At 52.2% G+C, this 26,234-nt stretch overlaps 2 protein-coding genes across 2 annotated transcripts; one reads left to right on the top strand and one right to left on the bottom strand.

The window, feature by feature from the left end:
* Positions 1 to 369: 369 nt before the first annotated feature.
* On the top strand, positions 370 to 17,378 carry RAB17 (RAB17, member RAS oncogene family). The gene is made up of 6 exons (XM_010357937.2): positions 370 to 872; positions 5,184 to 5,343; positions 13,490 to 13,641; positions 14,265 to 14,390; positions 16,235 to 16,328; positions 16,574 to 17,378. Exons 2-6 carry the CDS (start codon positions 5,187 to 5,189, stop codon positions 16,681 to 16,683), a joined length of 639 nt encoding a protein of 212 aa, XP_010356239.1. The 5' UTR covers positions 370 to 872; positions 5,184 to 5,186; the 3' UTR covers positions 16,684 to 17,378.
* A 7,111-nt stretch (positions 17,379 to 24,489) lies between these two features.
* Positions 24,490 to 25,093, bottom strand: PRLH (prolactin releasing hormone). The gene is made up of 2 exons (XM_030916079.1): positions 24,994 to 25,093; positions 24,490 to 24,653 (listed from the first exon to the last, which is right to left on the bottom strand). The coding sequence occupies exons 1-2, from the start codon at positions 25,091 to 25,093 to the stop codon at positions 24,490 to 24,492; spliced, it is 264 nt and encodes an 87-aa protein (XP_030771939.1).
* Between the last annotated feature and the right edge of the window lie 1,141 nt (positions 25,094 to 26,234).

A 26,234-nucleotide genomic window follows, 5' to 3' on the forward strand; every position in this document is an offset into this window, starting at 1 on the left:
CAGCCGTACTCAGAGGCTCTGGAAATCTTACCTGTAGGAGACTCTTCTGTTACCACCAAGTCAGAAATTTCCTGACTAAAGTCTCCTGAAGAATTTGGGAAGACCAGGAGGAAGTCCACCTCCCTGTCTCCTGCACCTGGAGTCTCCCATGTCCACAGGAGGCCATGTCCACCCTGCCCTCAGGTGGCATCAGCCCAGGGTCTGCCCCTGGACTGGCTCACACTGAGTTGCCTGTGGGTCTAGTGTAGGGCTCAGCCAGGGTTGGCTTCCAGCTGACAGTGGGAGGAATTAATTCATTTGACCGAAATATTCTTTTCTCTTCTGGGCTGTTGGTTCTTCAAGTGCAACAAAGATTCAACACAGCTTCAAGGAAGGAGCCAAGAAAAGCATTCCGTGCCAAAGTGAGACCCCGGAAGTGAAACCCCGGAACGAAGCTGAACAACGGGCTCCAGTTCGGTGCCAGCAAACACAGGACTGGAATGTGACTTCCGGCAGCGCACAGGTGCTCCCAGGTCACCTGCTTTGTGGTCCAGCCTCCTGCTGAGTCACCTGCTTTGTGATCCAGCCTCCTGCTCTGCCCCAGGTGACCACATGACCACTGTGGACTTTGCCTTGAAATCTTTTGGGAGGAGAAGAGGCCTGACCTTGGGGCTGGGGGCCAGCGGGCACTGCCCTGGTCCAAGGCTGCTGCTCTTGACCTCTGCTCTGAGGCTGTTTTCTACTGGAGCAGAGGCTCCTTCTGTCCTGCCTGTGGAGGGAAGCAAACCTTCCCCTGGGCCAGAGAGAGGAGAAAGGGGAGACAGGTAGCAACGCTGTGGACTGGTGATGATAGGCTCTTCAGCTCCCTGCAAGTGACCGGGCCTGGGGAACAGGTGAGTCATTGTTTGAACCTCTGTGCACTTTGCAGAGTGTCTGCCTCTATGTGTGTGTGTCTGCATCTCTGTGTGTGTGTCTCTGTGTGTCTGTATGTGTGCTTACGTGTTTGTACCCATGTCTGTATTTGTTTGTGTCTGTGCATGTGCCCGCATGTGTATAATCAAAGGACAAAGCTGGGGTGAAGACTTCCTGGTTCAGATTTCTGATGGCTCACTAGGTTGGATTCCCAGAAGGAGATTCTTATTTGAAGTTTTCTTCGGGAAAGTTCCAGTTTTAAGGTCTTGAAAAAACAAAACAAACAAACAAACAAAAAACAAACTTCTGGTAATAAGAAGAACTCTTCAGGGAATCCATTTCAAATGACATCAGAATCCCCAATTTAATACCCGGTGATATCTAGGAAGCTTGTCAGGTTTTCTTGTAAACTCCTTTTTACAATCTACATTTTGTTTTCTTTCTGTATCAAATGGCTGCATTCTGAATGCAATGTACTGGTGTTCCTCTCGTAATCTCAATATTCTTCAGAGGCCCAGGCAAGGGTGGCACAGGAGCGCAGCTGGCAATAGACTCATCAACCAGACCCTTCCCTGGAATGGCCCCTTCCCCACAAAAAAGACTGATTTGGGATTTGCTCTCCTTTTTTTTCCCTTTAGTGGAAGGGAGGTGCAAGAAATGAAAAAGTCCCAGGTTAAGATTACTAGAGAAGCTCCAATCTTGAATATGGTGTTCCCGAAAACATCTTTGTCTTCAATAACCTAATAACGTCTTTGACTACTAATAACCCCATCTTGATTAAATTCTGGAGGTGGGGGTCAGGCGCCACACTTTCAATTTTCTCTTTGGACAGAAGGCTCCAACCTTTCATTATTGAAAGCTTACAACACTCAATCACACAAAAAATTGTATAAGAAAATGTTTACTGTAGTCTTATTACAGAGAAAAAATTTAAGTAAAAATCCAGTATTAGGAAAATGGTTCAGCAAGTTGAGATAGTTGTAGAAATGTTATGTGTCCACTAAACGTGATTTTGAAGCAATGTGAGACTGCCCTTGGTATTACATTTAAGTATTTTTTACATATATAAGATAATACTTTTATTTTAAAACCATGGGTTTTGGTTTGTTTTTAGGAGTCATAGAAAAAAACTAGAAGTAGGCAAAAATACCTTTTGTGGTTGTATTAAGGGGGTGGAGTTATGGGTAGTTTATTTATATTGACACTTGTATGTTTATAGTAAAATAACTTTTTTTTTTTTTTTTTTGAGATGGAGTCTCACTCTGTTGCCCAGGCTGGAATGCAATGGTGAGATCTTGGCTCACTGCAACCTCTGCCTCCTTGGTTCAAGCGATTTTCCTGCCTCAGCCTCCCGAGTAGCTGGGATTACAGGCATGTGCCACCACAGCCAGCTAATTTTTGCATTTTTAGTAGAGTTGGGGTTTCACTGTGTTGGACAGGCTGGTCTCCAACTCCTGACCACAAGTGATCCACCCACCTCGGCTTCTCAAAGTGCCATTACAGGCATGAGCTACTGCGCCCAGCCCAAAAATAAAATAACCTTATTAAAGAGACATATCATTGTCAAAGGAATGAGACGCTGGCATCCTAGTAGTCACAGTGCATTCCTTCAGAGTCCACCTATTTCAGTTAATTCAGACAAGTTTTGGGCCACAGATTTTTTTTGACTTAGGAAAGGCTTTATTAACCTGTACAAATAAATAGCAAAGAGAACTTGAAGGGGTATCTTTGTTTATTTTTAATTATTTTTTATTTCAATAGATTTTGGGGGAGCAGGTGGTATTTGGTTACATGGATATGTTCTTCAGTGATATCTGAGATTTTTTTTGCACCCAATACTTGAGCATTGTACACTGTAGCCATTGAGTAGTGTTTGTTCCCTCACCCCACCCCCACTACCTTTTCCCCTTCCACCAAAGGGTGGAGAGTCTGGGCTGTGCCTTGGCCTCTGAGAGCCTGTCCCCAGCTGACTTGAGCAGATCATCTGATGGACTGAGTTCCCACCCCAGGCACTCTCACTTTGCCTCAGGTGCTGTCTTAGTCTGTGCTGCTTTGACAGAATTCCTGAGACAGAAATGTATACAGAACAAAGATTTGTTTCTTATGGTTCTGGAGGCTGGGAAGTCCAAGGCCAAGGGGTCTACGTCTGTTGGGGCCTTCTTGCTGTGTCATCCCCGAAAGGACAAGAGAACATGCAGGCTCGTGGACATGCAAGACTGCAGCAGTGTTAATCTGGGCATGGATTAATAAGAGCAGAGTCCTCATGACCCAACCACCTTCTGTTAGGCCCCACCTCCCAGCATGGTTGCATTGGGGACTAAGTTTTCAAATCTGCTTTTTGGAGGATCCATGCAAACCATAGCCGGCCCTAAGAAATCATCCTCAATCCAGGAGGATATTTCAAAGCACAGGTGCTGTGTTATGTGCTCTTTGCGCTTGGCCTCATTCATTCATTTCTTAGGTATTTATTGAGTACTTACTATGTGCTAGACACTGTTCCCAGCTCCAAGGAGAACAGAATTCTAGCAGTGATTCCTAGTCTTGGCTACATACTGAGATCACCTGGAGAGCTTTTCTTTTTATTTTTCTTTTCTTTCTTTCTTTCTTTCTTTTTTTTTTTTAAGAAACACAGATGGAAAACTTAATGTTATGTTTTTTATCCGTCTCTGAAGCCAGCATCATACTTGATGGTGAAACTTGAGTATTTCCATCTAAGATGGGTTTCCAGGCATGTTTGGGATAACCACCCAAGTCTACTATGTGGAACCCTTCTTCTCTGATGGGTAGAGAGCCCTAAACCCTCCTGTTAAGGACTCTGTGACTCTCCAGTCGCTTTCTGTCTAGAACGATCTTCTTGGTATCTAGGACCCCATCGTATTTGTTTCAAGACTGATTTCAAACTTGATTACTTCTCCTCTTATCCCTGCAGGGCAGACCACACCAGTCTGTTGTGGCCGTGGCTCCTTACTGGGGGCAGTGAGGGCATGTGGATTGCTTCCAACCACTCCTGCTTTTTCTTCTTTCCTTTTCAAAATTCCTCTCCTTCCCTCTTTAGGGAGCCTCCCTCTTGCCCACAGTGGTGAGGGAGGGAGATGAGACTCTGATCACAGGACCAGCTGTCCCCGATGGGTTTCATATTGATTGTGGAGAGCTTCTCTTCCTAGATAATAAACAAGCGCCAAGTGATAACATTAGAACATTATCAGAATGTCACCATTTTGCAACCCTCTAGTGAAAGAGCGGGTCGAAGTAATAGTCTTCAGTGACTGCCAACATCACAGAGAGACAACTGGACATTATTTGTCTTCTGCGGGAAGTGCACACACACTCTCCTGGCAATCTTGCCAAAAAATAGCCTGTATCTAATCAGATTTATATCCTGAACCACCACGTATCAAAAATACAAAGTTCAGAGGACTCCATTCAATAACACAGGGGTGCAATCAGCAACATCCGTACTGGAAATCTATAAGACAACCTGATTTCTTCAACACATGAACTGCAAAGAAAAAAATGCCTGTATCTGTACTGAGATTTGCAGAGGATGGGATGCCTGGGATCTGCTTTACACTAACCTGCTAGGGGGAGGTTTGGGAGTGTGAGTGACATGAATGGCTGAGAGGATTACTGGGGAAGAGGGAGGTGGGTCTATGGGCCCATCAGACCGTTCTCTCTATTGCGGTGTGTACATGAGAGTTTTTATAAAGAAAAAATATGCAGGGGTCACCCACATTTATTTTGATCACAAAGTTGGTTTTCTCTGGGGCATACCACTATGGGTTCTGAGGCTTTAGACACAATAGGAATGTGTCTATGATGTTTTGAGATCATTGAGACACCAACTTTTTTTAGGTAGATTTTTTCTGAAACACCAACTTTAATCCATGAACAACCACCCAAGAAATGCTCAGATGCTTTTTACCTCTCCGTGCATTAGATACAAGTAATAGATTTGTAAAAATTCAAAGTAATGGAAGGTGAACAATAAGACCTAAGACCTCCACATGTACTCATTGCTTTTCAGGGCCTGCAGTGACCTGTGCCCGGAGCTTTCCAAGCAAAACTCCTTTTGTTCCTTACCACAGATGTAAAAATGGACCTAAAAACTGCAGATGGGGAGATGGGGCATGGGGTGCAGAGGGGAGCAGGAGTGTAGACCCAGGTGACCTCTGAGTTGGGAACTCTGTTTTGGACCATCTGCTCCTGACCAGGAAGCAGCCCCGGGGTTGAGCTTGCTGAGTTGATGTGGCTCAGATGTTCCACCTGTTTCAGGCAGTTGTGATTCTTTGCAGGGCATGGCACAGGCACACAGGACCCCCCAGCCCAGGGCTGCCCCCAGCCAGCCCCGTGTGTTCAAGCTGGTTCTCCTGGGAAGTGGCTCCGTGGGTAAATCCAGCTTGGCTCTTCGGTATGTGAAGAATGACTTCAAGAATATCCTGCCTACGGTGGGCTGTAAGTGAGAGCAGAGCACCCCTTTGCTGGTCTTCAGTGCAGAAGTCTGGGCTGCTGACTCACACCTGGGGCAGATGGGGATGATGCCTGCCTAGAAATCCCCATGCTGTCCTGGGGCCTTGAGCTGCCTGTGTCCAGTGCGTGAGGGGAGGGAGTGAGGTCCATGAGCGCAGCCACAGAATCTACAAAGACAGGAAGCACCCTTGGCTCTGGATCAGATTTCAGCTCAGCTGGAGTCTGCAGGGGGTGGAGATTCTGGAGTAGGACCTCTGGCCCCAAAGCGTTGGGTTGGGTGTGAGGGATTATGCTGGTGGAAGGGAGAGCCCGGATGAAGCCTCCTGGGCTCTGGCCCCTCAGCGGCCTAAACCAGCTGTCTTCTCCCACCACCCAGGCCGCCCTCCTGCTAACACTGCTCCCTTGCTTTATTTACCCCAACAGCATCTTCCTTCCTGCCTGGACTTGCTTTACCAGCTTGGCCTGGATTGGGGGTGGGAGGATCCTTGTTGGGGGTGGGTGGGGAGGGAGACCTTCTCACCGTGTTTCTTAAAAAGGCTAACCTATCGTGAAGCTCAGGAGTGACTGTATGGGGCATCTGCAGGCAGCTGGCCTCCTTCCCATCCGGCTGTGGGCACAGCCTGCCTAGGCAGTGAAACGCAGTTTTCACCTGAAATGGGGAAAGCCAGCGTGTTCTTTATGCCAATGCCCCCTGGGGGAACACGTGCAGAATCAGAGCCTTGGTTTCAAATTCGGACTCTGACATGGATAAGCTGCCCATCTCCAAATGGACTCATTCGTTTACTCATCTAACAGGCATCTGTTGAGCACGAACCCTTTTCCAGGCCTGCGTTAGGTGGGGAGGATTCTATAACCAGCTAAACAGAGGCACCAAACACAGAAACACAATTGCAAATTGTGGCACATGGTGTTAGCTATTAGGGAGCCCTTCCATTTTCTCGGGGGTGGGGGGTGGTTCCTGAAGGATCCCCAGGGGATACAGGGGGATCGGCAGGGGTCTGCCTGGTCCAGCTCCCAGAGCTAGTGGTGAGAATGGCCAGAGTGATGGTGAGGGGCTGTTTGCAGAGGGGGACCCTGGGGAGAGAGTCAAGGTTGCCCTGGGGTGGGCAGTGCAATCCTCTTCTCCATTAGCAGGGAGATCTCCACCCCTCACCCCGCAAGTCCTGATATTGGACTTGGCTTCCTTTAAAAATACATCAAAGTGCCAAGGCTGGCCTGAGGGTGGCCTCAGCTGAGAATAGAGAACACAGATGAGGGCCTCACTGGGCCTGGATGTTGAGAACTTTGTACCTGGGTGACTGGTATTCAAGATGCAGGGAGAAGCAGCAGGTGTCAGGCCAGGTGAGTTGGACTGGGGATCGATCTCGCTCTGAGACGGAGGTCTGCACACCGTGGCTCTCTGGCTGTTCTGCTTGTTTTGTGCGTAAGGTTCTGTGGAGACAAAGCTCTACCTGTTCAGGTACTTACCCTCTGTAAATGATATTCTTGCTGTTCCCCCTCTCTTCACTCTAAAACGACAGCAGTGTTGAGTGGTTGCAGCAGTGACCCCATGGCCAGTAAAACCTAAAGTATTTGCTACAGGGCCTTGTACAGAAGGACTCTGTGCTGCCACCCTAGCACAGCCTGCAGGAGCCAGCGCCCAAAGGCACTCACTGGGTGAGTGCAAGCAGGGCTGAGAGACTCCGAGATGCGTGGTTGGAGGGTGGGAGGGTGCTTTGGATTCATTGAGATGTGCTTGGACGTGCTCAGCCCACAGAGAGCTGGACCCACAGAGCCCCCACCTTCCTTGGGTGGGGGTGGGGGGCGATGTGTGGGGTCCGTGGAGCCTCAGGGTGGTGCTGGGCATTCTGTATTTTACAGGTGAGGGGGATGGAGACCCCGACATTGAGGGGCGAGGCCCTAGTTCCTTTCATTCCATCAAGCCAGGGTCCGAGCGTCCCCTCACGCCTGCCCTGGCTGTCCCAATTGCCCGCCCTCTCTTCAGGGGGCCTACCAGGGTCAGTGGGGTGAACAAAGCTGGGGAGTCCCAGGCCAGGTTGGGGGTCTTTGCTTGCGGGGAAGGCCTGTATGTCTCACTCTACTACTGGTCCTCTGCCTGGCCCCTCAGGGGCCATCCCACTGCCGGCAGCTTTCAGATGAAAGCCAGGGCCTCCCTTCCTTCAAACCCCTCTCCCCCGGGCCCGGGTTTATCTCCTCTCTCCGAGGGGGAGGACCGTTCTACAGGCTGGACTCTGCCTTTCACCCAGGCCTGGTGTGTGGAGTCTTTTTTCCCACTCTGGGTCTCTGTGATGGGGCAGGGTTGGGAGGCTGTGGGCTGTGGCCCGTGGCACAACAGGGAGAGGAGGAGAACGGCCAGAATAGGTTAGCCTGTGGCTCACAAGCCACCTCCATCCCATCAGCCTCCAACCCTGGGGTCCGTACTTTTGTATTGAGCACCTGGGTGTGGGGGCAGCTGTGCTGGGCTGCAGGAGCAGAACTGTGGAAGCTCCTTCGTTTGCTGTTGCCTGAGCCCCCTGTGGGAACGCTGGTCTTCTCTGCTTCCATCTGAGTGTCTGCGTTACACCTTGGGATAATATTACAGCTTTGGGAGGTAGATATTACCATAGCTATGGATAGACGTCATGCAATTTATTATTATCATTATGTTAATTTGTTTGAGACAGAGTCTTGCTCTGTCACCCAGGCTAGAGTGCAGTGGCTCACTGGAACCTCTGCCTCCTGGGCTCAAGCCATCCTCCCACCTTAGCCTCCAGAGTAGCTGTGACCACGGGTGCATACCACCATAGCTAATTTTTATATTTTTTGTAGAGATAGGGTTTTGCCATGGTGTGCACCACCGTACCTGGCCTGTGTTAGTTATTTTATTATTATCATTTTTTGAGATGGAGTCTTGCTCTGTTGCCCAGGCTGGAGTGCAGTGGTGCGACCTTGGCTCACTGCAACCTCTGCCTCCTGGGTTCAAGCGATTCTCCTGCCTCAGCCTCCTGAGTGGCTGGGATTACAGGTGTGCACCACCATGCTGATTTTTGTATTTTTAGTAGAGATGGGGTTTCACCATGTTGGCCAGGCTGGTTTTGAACTCCTGACCTCAAGTGATCCTCCGGCCTTGGCCTCCCAAAGTGTATGTTAATTATTAATCATCATATAATCATTACATGATCATATATTATTATAAATGTGGGTATTGCTGCTTCTAGGATGAGGAGATGGGATGTGCTCATTCCTTTAACTTATGTGCTTTGGGGGAAGAGTGATCTGTGTTGCACGAAAACCCTTTGAGAGTAGACACTCTTGCTGCTTTTGTCACGTGTGACTTCAGCTTTTATCAAGAACACTGGCTCCTGCCCAGGGGAGAAGGTGGGCCAGGAGCAGAGCCTCAGAGGAGAACGGGAGTGCTGTCCTCACAGGCAGCCTGGAAATGCAGGAGGCAACGCGCCCAGTGCTTGCTTGCAGGAACCCCGAGGGAGGGATGGGATGGACGGCCACAGGAATGCCGCTCCTTCCCTCCATCTGTATTTTTTCCCTGTGAAATGGGAGTGTAAACACTTTCCCGGAGTGGGCTCTCCATGAAAGGTTGCTGTTACTTTGGGTGGCTTAAGGTCACTAAGGCCAGCCCTGTCTGAGGGGTCAGCCTTCGGGAGGATTGACTTGCGTCCCTGGGGCCCTCCCGAGGGGTCTGGTTCAGTCGACAGGTGTGTGGGGTGGGGCCCACAGCAGGACGTGACACAGGCGGTGGGCTCAGCTCCTGGCAAGACACCGTCCATCCAGGGGAAGCAGGAAGCAGAGCCAGAAAGTGACACGGACTCGAGCCCTGAAGCTGGAAACTCAACCTGCTGGCCGGTGCCACAAGAGCAGGCAGGGGCAGAGGTAAAGCAGACAGGAGTCCAAGTGAGCCCAGCCTCCCGCCCACCCCCCCAGGGCCTGTTGAGGAGGTGGCAGCTTTAGGAGCCACTGCTGTGTCAGGGATGGGGGCTGGCGCTACCCATGGACTGCCCCCAGCGTCCTAACGGGCCACAGCAGGGGAGATTCTGTGTGCTGCCGAATTTTGCATGACATCTTTTGGAAGGATGGTGACATCTAGTGCTTGTGTGAACATTTGCCAGCTGAAGCCATGACTAACCCCAGACTTGCTGGGGTTTTTGCAGGAAGGGGAGGGTGACAAACAGGTACTAAGCACATTCAACCTGGCACCAGTTCACTTCCCTTCTAAACCGAGAACGTGGCTGATGTCCTAGAGCCCCCAGAAAATAAGTTTCCATTTCATGTTCCTTTCAATTTGTCATCAGCTCACTATTTTTACAAAAAAGCCAAGTGCTACAGAGAAGGCTTCAATGAGCAGAATCAGCTGTTTATTTAAATTAAAAGGAAAAAAAGCAAAACCACTTATATGATGTTAACATTTAGTAAAGAGGCTGGGTGCAGCGGCTTATGCCTGTAATCTCAGCACTTTGGGAGGGCGAGGCGGGCAGATTGCCCGAGCTCAGGAGTTTGAGACCAGCCTGGGCAACATAGTAACACCGTGTCTCTACTAAAGAAAAATTAAAATTAGGTCTGGCACTGTGGCTCATGCCTGTAATCCCAGCACTTTGGGAGGCCAAGGTGGGCGGATCACGAGGTCAGGAGATTGAGACCATCCTGGCTAACACGGTGAAACCCTGTCTCTACTAAAAAACACAAAAAAATAGCCAGACGTGGTGGTGGGCGCCTGTCGTCCCAGCTACTTGGGAGGCTGAGGCAGGAGAATGGTGTGAACCCGGGAGGTGGAGCTTACAGTGAGCCGAGATCGTGCCACTGCACTCCAGCCTGGGCAACAGAGCGAGACTCCGTCTCAGAAAAAAAAAATTAAAATTAAAAAAATAAAATTTAGTAGAGGAATTATTATTTTTATTTTTATTTTTTTTAAAGATGGGGTCTCATTCTGTTGCCCAGGCTGGAGTGCAGTGGTATGATCACAGCTCACTGTAGCCTCAACCTCCCGGGCTCAAACAATTCTCTGCCTCTGCCTCTTCAGTAGCTGGGACCACAGGTGTGCGCCACCATACCCAGCTAATTTTTGTATTTTTTATAGAGACAAGGTTTCACTACATTGCCCAGACTGGTCTTGAACTCTTGGGCTAGAGTGATCCTTCCTCCTTGGACTCCCCAGATGCTGGGATTACAGGCATAAGCCACTGTACCCAGCCAAAAATTTATTTTTTAATTACATTTTGGCTTTAGCTGTGGAGATACAGAACGTGTAGTTAGTGGGTTTCTGAAAAAGGATATGATAATAAATGCGTGTTGTCTTCCAGGTCAGAGTCAAGGAGTGCACAAGACTAGGTTGCCTCAGATACCTGTCCAGGGGCCCACCTGAGGGTCCTACATCTCTCTGCAGGCAAGAGAAGGGTCTACGTTCCGTAAATAGCCAAACATTGACTATTATCATGCATTATCATTGCTTGGACTAAAACCCATGCCCTCCTTGGAATTTTGCTGGGATTTTACATTAGTGTAAATTCAACCACCAGCCATCATTTTCTTTTCTTTTCCTTCCCCTCCCCTCCCCTCCCCTCCCCTCCCCTCCCCTCCCCTCCCCTCCCCTCTCCTCTCCTCTCCTCTTTTTTTTTTGAGGCAGAGTCTCATGCTGTCTCCTGGTGCCCAGGCTGGAGTGCAGTGGCACGATCTCAGCTCACTGCAACCTCCACCTCCTGGGTTCAAGTGATTCTCCTGCTTCAGCCTCCTGAGTAGCTGGGACTACAGGGGCACACCAGCACACCTTTCTAATTTTTGTATTTTTAGTAGAGACAGAGTTTCACCATGTTGGTCAGGCTGGTCTCGAACTCAACCTCAAGTGATCCACCCACCTGGGCCTCCCAAAGTGCTGGGATTACAGGCATGAGCCACTGCGCCCAGTCTCCAGCCATCATTTTCAACATGGAAAAGGAAAATACGAGAGGCTAAGGTTGGTCAATGGAGGAAGCAAACCTGAGTTTTATGCTCACGTGTCACCTGTGCCAGCTTTTAAGATAAAACCAAATTCAAACTGAGAAATGTGATTTGAAGTGATGGGAAACAGAAAGATGAGGATAAAAGGCCCACGTTTTAAGACAAGTCCACGAAGAGCAAAGAGGACAGGAAGAGGAAGCAAAACTCATGTTCCCTTTCTCTCCTTGCTCAGACGATTTAACTGCCACCCTGGGTGGAGGGCACCATTAGCTCCTGCTATGGACGAGGAAGCTGAGACTTAGAAAGTTTAAGCAAGCTGCCATCAGATCAGCTGAGGGGTCTACACACATGGCCTGGGCACAGTCTTCATTCTGGCACCATCGTCAATCCAGTGCAACACCTGATGTGTTCAGAGGTGTATAGCCGGTTCAGTCCCAACAGTTGCCCCGTCCAAGCTGGAAATCACAGGTCCTACTGTCTGCATGGAGACTGCAGCTTTGTTTGACCTGGAGAGTTTGTCTGACTTCAAGTTCCTGGACCTGCAGGAAACTGCAGGACATGCGGGCAGAAGAGCCCAGGTGGTGGCTTCCGTTTAGGAAGAGGTTGTGTCATGAGAGAGAAGCATGGTCTTGCTGCATCATGCTGGAAAGCTCTGTCCAACCTCCTGTTCTATGTTTAGTGGGTGCAACTGTGTTTTCCCCACCTGTAAAGATGCAATTAAGTCCTATCCCCTGGAACCTGTGAGTGCGACCTTATTTGGAGACAGGGTCTTTGCAGATGGCCCCTAAGTCCAGTGACTGATGTCCTTATAAGAAGGGGAAAAGACGCAGCTACAGAGATGCAGCCACGTGAAGACAGAGCCGGAGATGGGGGTGATGCAGCCACCAGGAACACCAGGGTTGCCGGCAGCCCCTGAAGCTGGAGGAGGCCTGGGACGGATTCTCCTTCAGTCTCTGGAAGGAACCAACTCAGCCAACGTGTTGGTTTTGGACCTCTGGCCTCCAGAACTGCAGGAAGAAATCTGCTAATTTGAGCCACTCGGCTCGTGGAACTTTGTTTTGGCAGCTGCAGGACTCTCATGCACTGTCCTTGGAGTGAAAGTTTTCATTTCAAACATGTGGCTCCATTTGCCAGAATCTCCCCAACAGACTCCAAACCCAACCCAGGGTCTAGGCAGGGCAGCAGCTTTGACAGGAGCCTGCCAGTGCTGGTGGCTCCTCCATTCCCAGACACCTTGCCTTCCCCCACCGCTTCCTCTCCAATTCTGTGTATAACACGTCCCTGACAAGCCACACGATGGGCAAAACATTTTGGAGATCTGTAAAATAATCATTTTTAAAATCATATCTCTTTGGAAAGCAAAGGGTAGAAAATCTTTAAATGAACAGTGCATTGCCCAATATGTTAAAGTGCTTGGGGGTAGTTTTGTGTTTGTGTTTGTTAAGCAGGTACTTGTGCTTGGGGGTGGTTTTTTTTTGTGTGTGTTAAGACAAAGCCCCTGCCTTCCTGGGGGAGACAGGCAGAGAATGCAGGAAGCCTTGCCTCTGGGTGTGTATGGGGTGCAGGGAGGCTTCCATGGAGGCAGGGGGCCCAGCAGCCCTTCCAGGGTTGCCGCTCGAAGATCTCAAAGGACGCCTAAGAGTTTTCTAGGTAAGAAGAGGAAGGACGCCATGCAGAGGAGACAGTAGAGAAGGCGGCTGGTGGGGAGCAGCATCAGGAAAGTGGGGAGGTTAGGAGGCGAGGAAGGCCTTGGAGAAACTTGTGCAATTGTGACTCCCTCTGTGCAAGATGGGTCTGGCAGACAAGGGGCCAGTGGGCTAGGGGTGCTCAGGGTTCTAGGGGTCCCCAGAGCCCAGCTGCATCTGTGGAAGCCGGCAGGGATATGTTGGACTCCCGGTAAGTGGAGATCCCTTCCATGGCATATGTAACCCAGAGCTTTTGTGTTAGGTCCTGGAGAGATTTATCTTCCCAACCAAAGCCTCTCCGAAGGCCCCATAGCAATCACTCCTGACACTTTGCTTGATGTGGAAGCCTCCATTTCCCAGAAGAACTGTTTGCTCAACCGCCCGGCCATGCGGGCATAGGAGGCACGTGATCAGCTGTCCCTCTGAGCCCATTGCTGTGCCTGTGGCTTGCCGTGGTCCCACCTGAGCCACACGTGGCAACCTCGTCCTCTGAGTAAGCCCTGTGGGCCTCCCTGTTTCAGGTGCGTTCTTCACAAAAGTGGTGGATGTAGGCACTGCCTCTCTGAAGCTTGAGATCTGGGACACAGCTGGCCAGGAGAAGTACCACAGTGTCTGCCACCTCTACTTCAGGGGCGCCAATGCTGCGCTTCTGGTGTACGACATCACCAGGAAGGTAGGGCCCACCTTGAGGCATGTCCCATCCTCCTTCTCAAGCACCTGCCTTCTGGTTTCTCCAGTGCAATGATGCCATGGTGTAATCACAAGGAACAGGGACTCCGTTAGTGAGCACCAGTCACCTCCTCCAGGATGGCCTCTTGACAACCCCCCATCCTCCTGCACCGTCGGGGTTCTGCTCCTCTGTGGTTCACAAAGAACACACCGCTGCCATCTGCCACTCAGTAGTTCCTGGTGCTGCATTAGGGTCAGGGTTTGGGGTGGTGGCCAGTTCCCCAGACTCTTGCACAAAGTGGTCCTTTGAGGACATCTAGGGGTGGAAGATTCAGGAGCTCAAGGCCTGACCTGAAATACCCCGTGGTCGGCAGTCTCCTGGGCCTGCTCAGGGTGAAGGATCTGATGTGTGTCCCAGCAGTTTTCTGCCTGGCCGCACAGGTCACCCAGGACAGGAACGTGCCCTCCTCAGAGGAACAGAGCAGCCTGCAGGTGTGTCCATGGCCAGTTGGATTCTGTGACATTTAACACAACATGAACAGCAACACTGGCTTTCCCCCCCGGAATAGCTAATGACCGCCTGTAAGTTTTGTTTGACATTACTTTTTTTTTTCTTTTCTTTTCTAGGATTCTTTCCTCAAGGCTCAGCAGTGGCTGAAGGACCTGGAGAAGGAGCTGCACCCAGGAGAAGTCCTGGTGATGCTGGTGGGCAACAAGACAGACCTCAGCGAGGAGCGGGAGGTGACCTTCCAGGTACCGCCTAGGAGACCCTGCTCTCCTCTTCCACAGGAGAGAGCCCTGCCCGCCTGTGTCAAGACCTTGGCACTCACACTTTCACACATGCACACCCACACTTGCACACACTTACACATGTGCACACACACCTCTACAAGCCCACATGCATTTGCACACACATGCACACCCCCCACATTCACTCTCACTTGCACCCACACACGTACAAGCACGCGCACACGCACACACACGCGCGCACACGCACACACACGCACACACATGCGCACACACACGCACACACATGCACACACACAACTTTCCACCTGAGTTTCTCTGTTAGTCAAAGATTTCCTGAAAAACTCAGGGCCAGCACCATGGCAGTTCAAGCCCAGTGGTGGAGGAGCAGGCACGGCGTGGCTGGCAGAGGGAAGGGCAGGGCGGCACTGCAAGGTGGGCTCGGCTTGAATGAGAAAAGTGATCTATTTCCTCAGTAGGGCTCCCTTCCCCACTTGGTTCCCAGAAGGGGCTTCTGTGCAAATATAGCCTCCCTCACCCGGGTTTTGTCAGGCCTCCTTACAGGCAGAGGCAGCGGTCACCCAGGTGTCGCTGTTGTCTCTCTTCCATGGCATCCCACCTCCCCCACCACATTTAGGACGGAGACCATATAAACAGCTGCAGACAAGTGGCTGATGGGGAGACCCCACACACACTAGAGGCTGGCACAGGGGAAGACCCAACTCAGGGATTAGACCGACAGGCGCGCCTCCCAAAGAGAAAAGGCCCCAGCTTCAATGGAGGCTGTGGAGAGATGGAGAAGTGGGGTGAAGATTTTGGAGAATCTCAGGGGAGAGCAAGGGGAACAAAGGAAGACAGCATCGGTCTGGGCCTTCGTTGCAAAGTGGGGTCGGGGAGGAGAGGGTCCTGGCAACAGAGCTGTGCCCCCTGAGAGTGACTAGATGTGCTGTGTGCTCAGGCAGGCACAGAAACACGGGTGCGAGGTTACTCAAGGCCTGGAGGTGCAGTGGGCGACCACGGTGGGTTTGGAGCGTCTGTCTGGGGAGCTGGCTGAGGCGCTCAGTGGGGACGAACACAGGGCTGGCTGAGGGATCTCTGGGCCGGGACAGGAGTAGTGCATTCATGACAGCGAATGGTGCGAGAGCTGTGGGTGTGACTGGCCACACCTGCTGCCAGCTCCGTGTCTGGCTGGACAGTCAGGAACCTGAGCTGTGTCCTCTGGGATCCATCACAGGCTCCTCTTCCTGGGAGAGTCCCGGAGGCTAGGGGAGGGGCCTGCACAGGAAGGCCCCCATTCCTTGGCCACCCCTGACTCCTGGGCAAGGCTGTGGCCTTCCCATGAATGCTTCTCTCCTGGTCACCCATTGCAAGCCTGCTCTTTTCCAGTTTGCCTTTGCTCTGGGACATCCATTTCTCCCCAAAGGAGAGCTGTGCTGGAAAATGAGGGCTTCCCAGAAGAAGGGCCCAGGTGGGCGCTGTCCAGGGGCCTCCCTCTGCCTCTTCTGTTTCTTGGGTTTTCAGTTGATTCTTTGCCCAGTATCAAAGCCCACAGGTGCCAACAGGTGTGGTGGGAGGGGAGTCTGGTGGTGGGAACTTGGCTTTCCAGGCGCTGCAGGAGGAGGAAGCCCGTCCCCAGCCAGCTAGAAGAAGAGCCTCTTCCAGGGAGCACACCGTGCCCCCTCCCCGGCCCTGGCTGTTCAGGAGTGCCGAGAAACACAACTCGGATGTGAAACGTGGAGGCGTGCGGGCTCCACAGCTGCAGCTTTCTCAGGTCTTCCTGTTGGAAGTGAACCAGGTGTCCTCAGGAAACTCTCATAAACAACGTGGGATTTTGTGACTATTTCTTTCAGGAAGGGAAGGAGTTTGCCGAGAGCCAGAAGTTGCTGTTCATGGAAACTTCGGCCAAACTGAACTACCAGGTGTCAGAGGTGTTCAGTGCCGTGGGTGAGTGACGTCCCCATGGGCCAGACAAGGTGGGAGGTGCTTGTCCTTGACCGACTTCCCTGGGTCCCTGTTGCTGATGACATCCCTATAGAATGCCTCTAGGGACTGGACAGTGACCAAGAGGGGCAGGAGGCCCTTGTTCTATGGTTCCGGATAAACATAGAGGGGTGGGTCCCGCCTGGGGTGGCTGGTCTGCAGGGCTGTGCTTGGCTGGGCAACTTCCCTTCCCCTCTTGCTGTTCACAGCCCAAGAGCTACTGCAGAGAGACGACAGGGAGGACCAGGCTCCGCAGGGGGATGCAGCTGTGGCTCTGAACGAGGGGCCCGCGAGGCAGGCCAAATGTTGTGCCCACTAGGTGCAGCCACTCCTGGGGGCTGTGGAGAAGACGCCCCCTGCCTGGGCCATGGACAGCTCTGCAAGGATTCTGATTCGCTCTTGATGCTGGGTTGCTCCCAAGCCCTAGAGGTTCCTGGAAGTTGGCCCCCTTTATAAAAACCACTTCCCACAGCCAGTGGGAACCGCCAGGGGAAGATCTGATGTCACATGGCTCCCGGGAAAGTGCTGTGCCCCATCCCCACCGACACCCTCTGATCCTCCGATGCCTGTGCCTGCCCTACCTGGACGGTGGCCCCCTCAGCCAGGCAGCCTCTGGGCAGAGAGGAAGGAAGGATTGGAAAAGTCCCTGGAGCACAGCGATGGTGGGAAGATGCCTTACCCCTGATCTGGGTGGGGGCACTGGCCTGGAGCTTGGGCCCACCTGCTTCGGGGAGTTGGGGAGCAGGCCCAGATGGAGGTGGTGGTGCCAGGAAGAAACGGAGCGATGACTGACTGTGGGGCGGGCACAGGATTTCCGCGTATTGGTGAAGTTGCCCCGGGAAGGGCAGCGGGGGCAGTGGCACCAGTTCCCTCCCATGGTCTCCCGGCTGGCAGTGTGGTGAAGCTGAGTTTCTGTCCAATGCGTAGGAAGGTTCTGAGACATTTCGCCTGAGATGTAAGGTGTACTGCGTATGCATTGTTTTCTCCAAAAATTAAATTGCTTTTGACAATCTGGCTTTTGGAAGTTTTTGAGGACAAGGCGGGGCACTGCGCCTGATGGATGGTCGTAGGTATTTCTGTATAGATTCTGGGAGGGTTCCTGCTAAGTAAATAAGGAAGCAGGCCCATGTGGCAGGCTGTGACGCACGTGGGCCTGGCCCAGCTCTCTGGGTGGGATGCATTCCCAGATGGCGACACTTCATCCTGCCTGCCTCCCTTTACAGAGAAACCCAGGTCTTAGTCTGTTTTTGTGTTGCTATAAAGGGATACCTGAGGCTGGGTGATTTATGAAGAAAGGTTTATTGAGCTCATGGCTCTCCAGGCTGCACAGGATGCATGGGGCCAGTATCTGTTTCTGGTGAGGCCCCAGGCTGCTGCCACTCATGGCAGAAGGCAGTGAGAGCTGGCGTGCAGAGGTCACACGGGGAGAGGAGGTAGGAGAGGGTAGGGGGGAGGTCTCACTCTTTTTAACAACCAGCTCTGGGGGAATTCTTACAGGAGCTTTGGAGTAAGAGCTCCCTCATTCCTGCTAGGATGGCACCAAGCCATTTATGACCCCCCCCATGACCCAACACCTCCCATGAGGTCCCTCCTCTCACACCGGGGGTCACATTTCTTCTGTTTTTATTCTTTTCTTTTTGGAGATGGAGTCTCGCTCTGTCATCCAGCCTGGAGTGCACTGGCATGATCTTAGTTCACTGCAATCTCTGCTTCCCAGGTTCCAATGATTCTCCTGCCTCAGCCTCCTGAGTAGCTGGGACTACAGGTCCACTCACCTACACCCACCTAATTTTTGTAATTTTTAGTAGAGATGGGGGTTCATCATGTTGGTCAGGCTGGTCTCCAACTCCTGGCCTCAGGTGATCCACCCGCCTCTGCCTCCCATAATGCTGGGATGACAGGCGTGAGCCACCGCGTCCAGCCCTGGGGGTCAGATTTCAACATGAGGTTTGGAAGGCACAAATATCCAAACTGCAGCAACCCAGACCCTGTTTTGGGAGGTAAACCCCACATGATGTTTCCCTGTTGGGTCTCTTTCTGGACACCTGATGTGGCAAGGTTATTTCAAAGGTGGCCACTTCTTGGAAGGTTATATTTGTTTTCATTCTTGTCCCTGGGACTGTGATAAGCCGGGTTAAGTTTTAAACAATAGAACATTTTTATCCACCTGGAAAAAGTGGCATCACTGTATTGGCTGCTATAAGGATCAAGTAAGGAGAAAGCAAAGTACCTCTTGTTTGATGCTGAGCTGCTCATCACGCGAAAGGGGAGAGGGCTCTGTGCCTGGAACTTCCCCGGCTCCTCCGGGCTTCTCTCTGCTCTCATTCACTTTGCATAGAGATGCCAGGCCTTGACCTTCAGTGGTGCCCAGACCATGGGGAGCCCTGACAGGGGATGGAGGAGGGGACACAGAGGCCAGCCATTGCCTAGGGCCCACCTGGTAAGGCTGGCTGTGTCTTGGCCAGAAGCCCCTGCCCCTGCCAAAGAGGCCTCTTCCTCCTGCAGGTTCTGGTGGCTGCTCCCTCCCCTCATCCATTGGGCCTAGGGTGGGCACAGCCCCTCCTTGCCAGCCTGGGTTTTTCAGCGTTCCAACCACAGCTTCATAACAGTACCTCCCTCACGATCTCTGGCTTCATTTTCCTAACTGGAGGAGCTGCCTGGGTCCACTGGGCCCCTGGCAGATCCAGCTTTCAATCTTGGAGACAAGGAAACATCCTGGGTCTCCCTCGGAGTCTGGCTTTCCTGGTGCTAGTGTGACCTGAAATGAACTTCTCACGTGATCTTTACTAGACAATTGCAGACCAGATTTCACACGCCTCTGTCATGATCTCCAAGAAGAGCTAAAGGATAAATACAGAAAACAATAGCTCGCGAGAGGGCCTGTTCCCTTGCTTTTCACGTGTACTGTCCTCGTTTCTTAGACAATTTCACAGGTGAAATCTGACACTATTATTGCTATGCACATTGCAGTTTCCGGCTGCTAATAAAGTTGGACCATTTTTCATGCGATGATTCCCTTGCCGATGAAGAACATGAAGTGTGAGTCCCCAGTGTGCTAGGCTGTGTCCTCGCGCCCTGTGCCCCTGCAGCGGGCCCTGAGCCCAGGTGGGACCCACCTTGCAGGCGGCTGCAGGCTGAGGTTGCCCGTGGCCACCAGACGGCGCTGCAGCATTGTGTAAGGCAAGTCCCAGGGTCCTGGTGTCCTGAGGGTTGCTCTGCTGAAGAGCAAACCAGGAGGCTCTCAGAGGAGCCGCAGAGGAGCGGCTTGATGACATAGAAGGGAAGGAATATGAGGGAAGTTTGAAATGATTCCTTCAGGAATCCTTCATTTCAGGAATTCCTTCATTTCATGGCCTCCCCAAGGGTGGACAGATCTGTGATGGTCCTGGAGCCCTGGGTTCCCCGTCTCCTGGTACTGTGACTACCCCTTTCCCCTCCTCCCTCACCACTAGGCAGGCGGGGCTCAACCCTGTGCTGGAGTCACCTGGGGAGCTTCGGAAAGCCCTGCACCTAAGCAGGGTGAGGTGGCTCATGCCTGTAATCCTGGCACTTGGGGAGGCCGAAGCCGGAGGACCACTTGAGGCCAGCAGTTTGTGACCAGCCTGGGCAACAAAGAGAGACCCTGTTTCTACAAAAAGCAAAACAAAAAATTAGCTGGGTGTCGTGGTGCACACCTGTAGTCCTGGCTACCCTGGAGGCTGAGGTGGGAGGATTGCTTGAGCCTTGGGGGTCGAGGCTGCAGTGATCCACAATCAAGCCACTGCATTCCAGCCTGGGCAACAGAATGAGACCCCATCTCCAAAAAAAAAAAAAAAAAAAAAAAAAATCGAGCCCCACAGCTGCATCTCACCTGGAGGTTCTGATCCCATCAGACTGCACAAGGATTTCTAAATCCTTCCAGGTGAGCATAGGTGAGGCTGAGAACCTCAGTGAGAGCAGGGCCTCTGTCTGCCCTGATTTCTGTGGGGTTCAGAGGGTCCCCTACACTGTCCGGCACACACCAGTCACTCAACACATGTGTATCCAACCAAGGGAGAAAAGCGTGTTTTTTTTCCCGGAGACCTAAAGAACAGGCAGGCTTTCCTAAGAACAGCCCCCGCAGCCCCTGACACCTGCGTGTGGAAGTCTCGCCGGTGTCAGTGCTCCACCACCGTATCTTCCTGTCCCGAAACGGGGCTGGGGTGGGGCAGCAGGCAGGAAGGCCCCATTTCTGTGAGCACACAGGGAGAGGCCCCAGCAGGGCCGCAGACATTTGTGTCACAGATGATTCGGGATAAATGACTCCAGGACCCCACCGGCCCCAGACCCTGGGGGAAGCTGGTCCGTGTGCCCACTGTCCAGGCTGCTGCTGGGGAAGCAGCTCCAGCCCTGCTTAGCCTGTGTTTGGACTTGGGTCTTCTCATGAGCTGTTGATTGCCTGTGGCGGGTGGTGGTGGAGGCCAGAGGCATGGCAATGTTGATGAGTGGCCCTGGGAGCACCTGCCGTCCCAGCCTGTGAGGCTAATCTTTTCTTTTCTTTCTTTCTTTTTATTTTTGTTTTTGTTTTGAGATGGAGTTTTGCCCTTGTCACCCAGGCTGGAGTGCAGTGGTGCAATCTCAGCTCACTGCAGCCTCTGCCTCCTGGGTTCAAGTGATTCTTTTGCCTCAGTCCCGAGTAGCTGGGACGACAGGTGCCTGCCACCACACCCGGCTAATTTTTGCATTTTTAGCAGAGATGGGGTTTCATCAGACTGGTCTCAAACTCCTGACCTCAGGTGATCTGCCCATCTCAGCATCCCAAAGTGCTGGGATTACAGGCGTGAGCCACCGTGCCCGGCCTGTCTTGTTTCCTCTTGAATCTATTCCTACCCCGTTCCTCTGGATGGAGCTGTGTTTCCCCGATGGGCTGACTCACAGAACTATTCTTTAAAAAAAGGTTTTTTTTTTTTTTTAAATCTATTCCCTCTTTAGGACTCCCACTGGCCAAATTTAGACCACTTTGAGTGTCAAAAATTATAAAGTTCTGAGAAAAAAAGAAAAAAAAAAGAAATAAAAATTATCTGGAAGAATCCAGCTAATGACTGTGGAAGGAATTAGAGAATCATCGTGGTGTGGGGGTGACTTGTGGTGCAGGAGCTCAGCCTGGCATGAGTAGTCAGGGGACACTGACATCTCGGGCTGCGAGCTGGCTGGGAAACAGGATCTGGCCATGGGGCCCTGTCCCCACCACAGATTTCACATTGATCACACAGGAAAAAAACCTCTTACAATGAAGAGATCTGTCTCTACCACAGGGTCAAATAGCACCTGTTAGAGAGGGAGCCCGGGGTCCCATGGTCAGATATGATGCAATAGGAAAGAGACACAGAGTGTACACAGAGTGTTCAGGTCCACCATGCGCGACCTGAATCCAGGCAAGACCCTGGATGCACCTCTCTGATGACAGGAAGTACAGGGAATGGAAGAACAGCTATATCGCCGTGGGAGAACAACTTACAAATCACATAGGCGGAGCGTTTTCCAAGACGACTCATCCGGGTGCTTGAAAAAGTCAATACCGGGACAACATAAAAAATTAACTGGTCAGGAATCAAAGAGAAACAGCTGACTGTGAATTTAGATTGGAGCCCGGTGGGGGAAAAGGAGACTCTCTTGCCACACGTGGGGATTTTTGAGTACAGACTAAAAACTAGATGATATTGTGAAATTACTACAATGGTTTGCTCAGGTATGATAATTTTATGGCTATGTAGGAGACTGGCCTTATTCTCGGGAGAAGGATGCTGAAAATATGCTTTTAATACATTCAGTCTATTCTTCAGCCACCGCCATGGTCCCCTTCTAAGACATTTCATCACCTCCAAAAGGGAACTCCTATATCTATTAAGCAGTCATTCCCCCAAACCCCTCTTCCCTATCCCCTGACGGCCACGAATCTACTTCCATAGAATATACAATTTCATACAATCTTTTTATACAAACAGAATCATGCACATTTGAATTCTTGTGCCTGGCTTCTTTCACTTAGCATGATGCTTCCAAGGTTCCTCCATGTTGTGGCATGTATCAGTGCTCCATTCCTTTTCATGGCTGAGTAATATTCCATTGCATGGATAGACCATGCCGTGTTTTTCTATTCTTCTGTTGATGGGTGTTATGAAATGTTTGTGTCTCCCCCTCCACCACAAATTTATATGTTGAAATCCTCCCCCATTGTGGTGGTATTAGAAGATCAGGTCTTTGGGACATTAGGTCATGAAGGTGGAGCCCTCATGGATAAAATGAGTGCCCTCATAAGAAGAGGCTAGAGAGCTTGCTTCCTCTTTCTGCTCTCTGTTGTGCAAGGATACAACGAGAAGACGGAGTCTGTCAACCAGGAAGAAGATGGAGTCAGATTAGCTGGCACCTTGATCTTGGACTTCCTGCCCCCAGAACTGTGAGGAATGAGTGTTTACTGGCTGAGCCTCTGTGCGTATGCTCTCTTGTTAGAGCAGCCCGCACTGACTAAGGCAATGGCATTCAGGTTGTGTCCACCCTTCGGCTACTGGGAAGCGTGCCGCTGTAAACGCTGCTGTGTGGGGATGTGCTGAGCACCTGCCCTCAGTTCTCCAGGGTCTACACCTGGGGTGAATTGTTGGGTCATTTGATAACTGCCTGTTTAACTTTTTGAGGGCTGTGGCCTCTTTAAGGCCTGACCTAGCCCCTGCTGCCCTAGGAGCAGGCCTTGCCCCACTTCCTGTTTCCGGAGGTTCACTCTACTCTGGTGAGGTGCCCAGGGCTGGAGGGGCTCCCCTGTAGCTGGGGAGGTGCAGTCACCCCAACTCAGCCCTGTGTGGGTGGCCTGGGCCTTGCCACTGGCCCCTCTGAGCATGCATGGCCAAGAGGGCTGTGGTCAGGGTGGGCCTGAGATCGGCCTCTGCAGGCAGTGTCCAGCAGAGTCCAAGCCAAGCTTTGGGTTGGAGGTTGCTGGTTAAGCCTGTTACATGGCTGGCTTCGGGGGTGGGCCTTGGGGAAGGGGTTTGCACTCACAGAGCACCCACCCTGTGCTGGCTGGCGTGCAGGTGCCATGCCCACCGAGCTCAGGAATGAGGTAAGTGTTGCTGTTCTGTGGCATGCAGATGTGGAAACTGAGGCTCAGTGATTGAAAGGATGAACTCAATCTCCCAGGCGGTGCAAGTGTGCCCCCAATGTCAACATAAGCTACACCTGAGGCAGGACATGGAGCCGTCCCGGTGTGATTTGAAAGGGACGCGCGTGGCATGGGAGCAATCTAGGTTCAAGTCTCCCTGCCATGGGTCAGAAACAATCCATGGTGCATCTTCCCTGAGTAAGAGGCAGGCAAGACAGACTGCAATAAGAGGACTAGCAGTTGTAGGGGTTGTGGGGGGAGAGATGAATAGGAGGAGCCCAGAGGACTTCTAGGACAGTTAAATGACTCTGCATGATGCTACATCATGTTGTTGTATATTTATGCAAACCCACAGGACATGCAGCGTGAAGAGTGGGCTCTGACATACTCTGGATGGGGATGGGGATGTGTCAGCATGGGTTCCTCGACTGGGACAAAGGCACCCTCGGTGGCGGTGTTGACCGTGTGGGAGGCTGTGCGGATGTGGGGGAAGTGGGCGGATGGGAACTCTGTACCTTCTACCCAATTTTGCTATGAACCTAAAGCTGCTCTGAAAAATAAAGTCTAGAAAAAAAAAGGACTGGCATTGAGGGGCTGTCCAGGGCTCAGGCTGGGGGCTATGCTACCCTCGTATGGGGGCAGTGTCCTGCAGAGTATGATGTGTGGCACCTCCTGGCCTCATGCAGTTGGCAGCCTGGGCAGTCACTCAGGGCAGCTTGGGTGTGGGGGTGACTGTGGGCTGCTGGTGACCAAGGGTGGTCCCAGCTCCACACCTCAGTGCCAGGTGCCCTCTGCCAAGTCACAGAGCCTTTTCTTCCAAAGAAGTTGCTGGGCTCTGAGGTTCTTTCTAGTCTAACGTCCCAGGAGGGAAGAACTTCAGAGTCACCACCACACAGTCGTGAATGTGCAACTAAACAAGACCAGAGCTTTTATTAGGATTGAAGGGAAAGGAGCCCGAAGGAGAGGAGAGGGCGGGGTGGGGGAGGCTCCAGAGTGATTTTCTTGACAAGCTGGCTGTCACCCGTCCTGGGAGGACATAGCACCGCCTTCCAGAGGGAAGCAGGTCACCCGGGCTCGCAGGCCAGGCTTCGGGACGTCCCGCAGGGCTGCCCTCCTCCGACCGAAGCGGCCCACAGGCCTGATCCCACGACTGGTGTACCAGGCAGGATTGATGTCAGGGGCTGGAAAGGAAAGAGCTGGAGCAGATCATGGGCATGTTTCCCCAGGGTGTGCTGTGTGCTCCCAGAGGCAGCAGGGCAGAGCGCACAGGCAGAGGGTCTCAGCCCAGTCGCTAGGCCATGCTGGGACCCACCCGAGGAACAGGCACCCAGAGGTCCTGGTGAGGCCGTTTCTGGGCGTGGGCTGGCTTTGGGAAGCAGGAGTTCAAAAAAGCACCAGGACTGGCTTCCCTTTCCTCCCCCGCACCCCGTTCCTGCCAGGTTCTCGAGTAACCAGGCTGCACCAGGTTCTGGGGTGAGGCAGGGTGGGGTAAGGGAGGCTGACAGGGGTCCAGGCACTCACTGCGGATCTCCATGGAGAGCCGGTGGGTACGACTTGCAGCTCCCCGCAGGGCCAGGCCCAGCATCAGCAGGCACAGGAGCCAGGCCCTCAGCACCTTCATCCCTTGGCTCCTCCGGGGAGACCCCGCTGGAGGGGAGATCCAAATGAGGAGGACACAGCCTGGGGGAGGAGGGGCAGGAGCAGCATCACATGGGCATCAGAGCTGGGACCTGTGAGCGCTGTGTGTGTGAGAGAGAAGTATGTGCATGAGTGTGTGTGCATGTCACTGCACAGTTGTGTGTGTATATGTGTACAAGAGGGTGTGACTTGTGTGCACACGGTGCATGCGTGTGTGTGTAGATGTGTGTGTGAGAGTGTGTGTGTAGATGTGTGTATGTGTGTAGATCCATGTGTGTATGCATGTAGATGTGTGTGTGTATGTGTGTGATGTGTGTGTGTGTAGATGTGTGTGTATGTGTGTAGATGTGTGTGTATGCATGTAGATGTGTGTGTGTATATGTGTGTGTAGATGTGTGTGTGTGTAGATGTGTGTGTGAGTGTAGATGTGTGTGTGAGTGTGTAGATGTGTATGTGTGCGTGTGTGTGTATATGTGTAGATGTGCACGTGCACATAGCCACATAGATCTCCACGTGTTCCTCTGATCTGTGCTGGGGTGGGAATAAGCACAGAAATAGCAGTTGAACCTGGCTCTCTGTATGGTCCCCCACCCACCTGTGACCCCATTCTCTCCTCTGTGCAATGAGGTGTTAAGTGAGATGCTTCTGTGTGCGTCAGCCTCTGACGGGATCGGTTACATGTACATTGATGGTCATGATCAGAAAGCCCTCAGGAGGTGTGTGAGCTACACGTTACAAAGAGGGGCTATTATGGAACAGCATTGGGTCTGTCTGCCGGCCTGTGTTAGGGAATCAGAAGGTGCAGCAGGCTTCTGCACGGCTGTTCATGTTGCACACCTAGGACAGCAGGTTTGTGGGGGAGGAGCACAGGGAGCTGCACAGGTGGAGGCAGCCACTTGCTCAACCTCAGACATGGCTGGGGAGCTGGGGAGTGCCAAGCCTGGACCAGGCTCAGGGGCTGGAATCCGGTGCATGGTCCTTTCCCTCATTTGTCTCATGCCCCCCTAATGCCTGGTTCCAGCCTGCCATCCCTGCCCTGCTGGGGGATGTCAGCTGACAGCTGCGTGTTGTAGAATGAGTCTGCATCCTCTGCCCTAACCAAGCCCACTCACCCTTGCCATGTC

Source organism: Rhinopithecus roxellana, chromosome 14, assembly GCF_007565055.1.
Source record: "Rhinopithecus roxellana isolate Shanxi Qingling chromosome 14, ASM756505v1, whole genome shotgun sequence".
Classification (NCBI taxonomy): Eukaryota; Metazoa; Chordata; class Mammalia; order Primates; family Cercopithecidae; genus Rhinopithecus; species Rhinopithecus roxellana.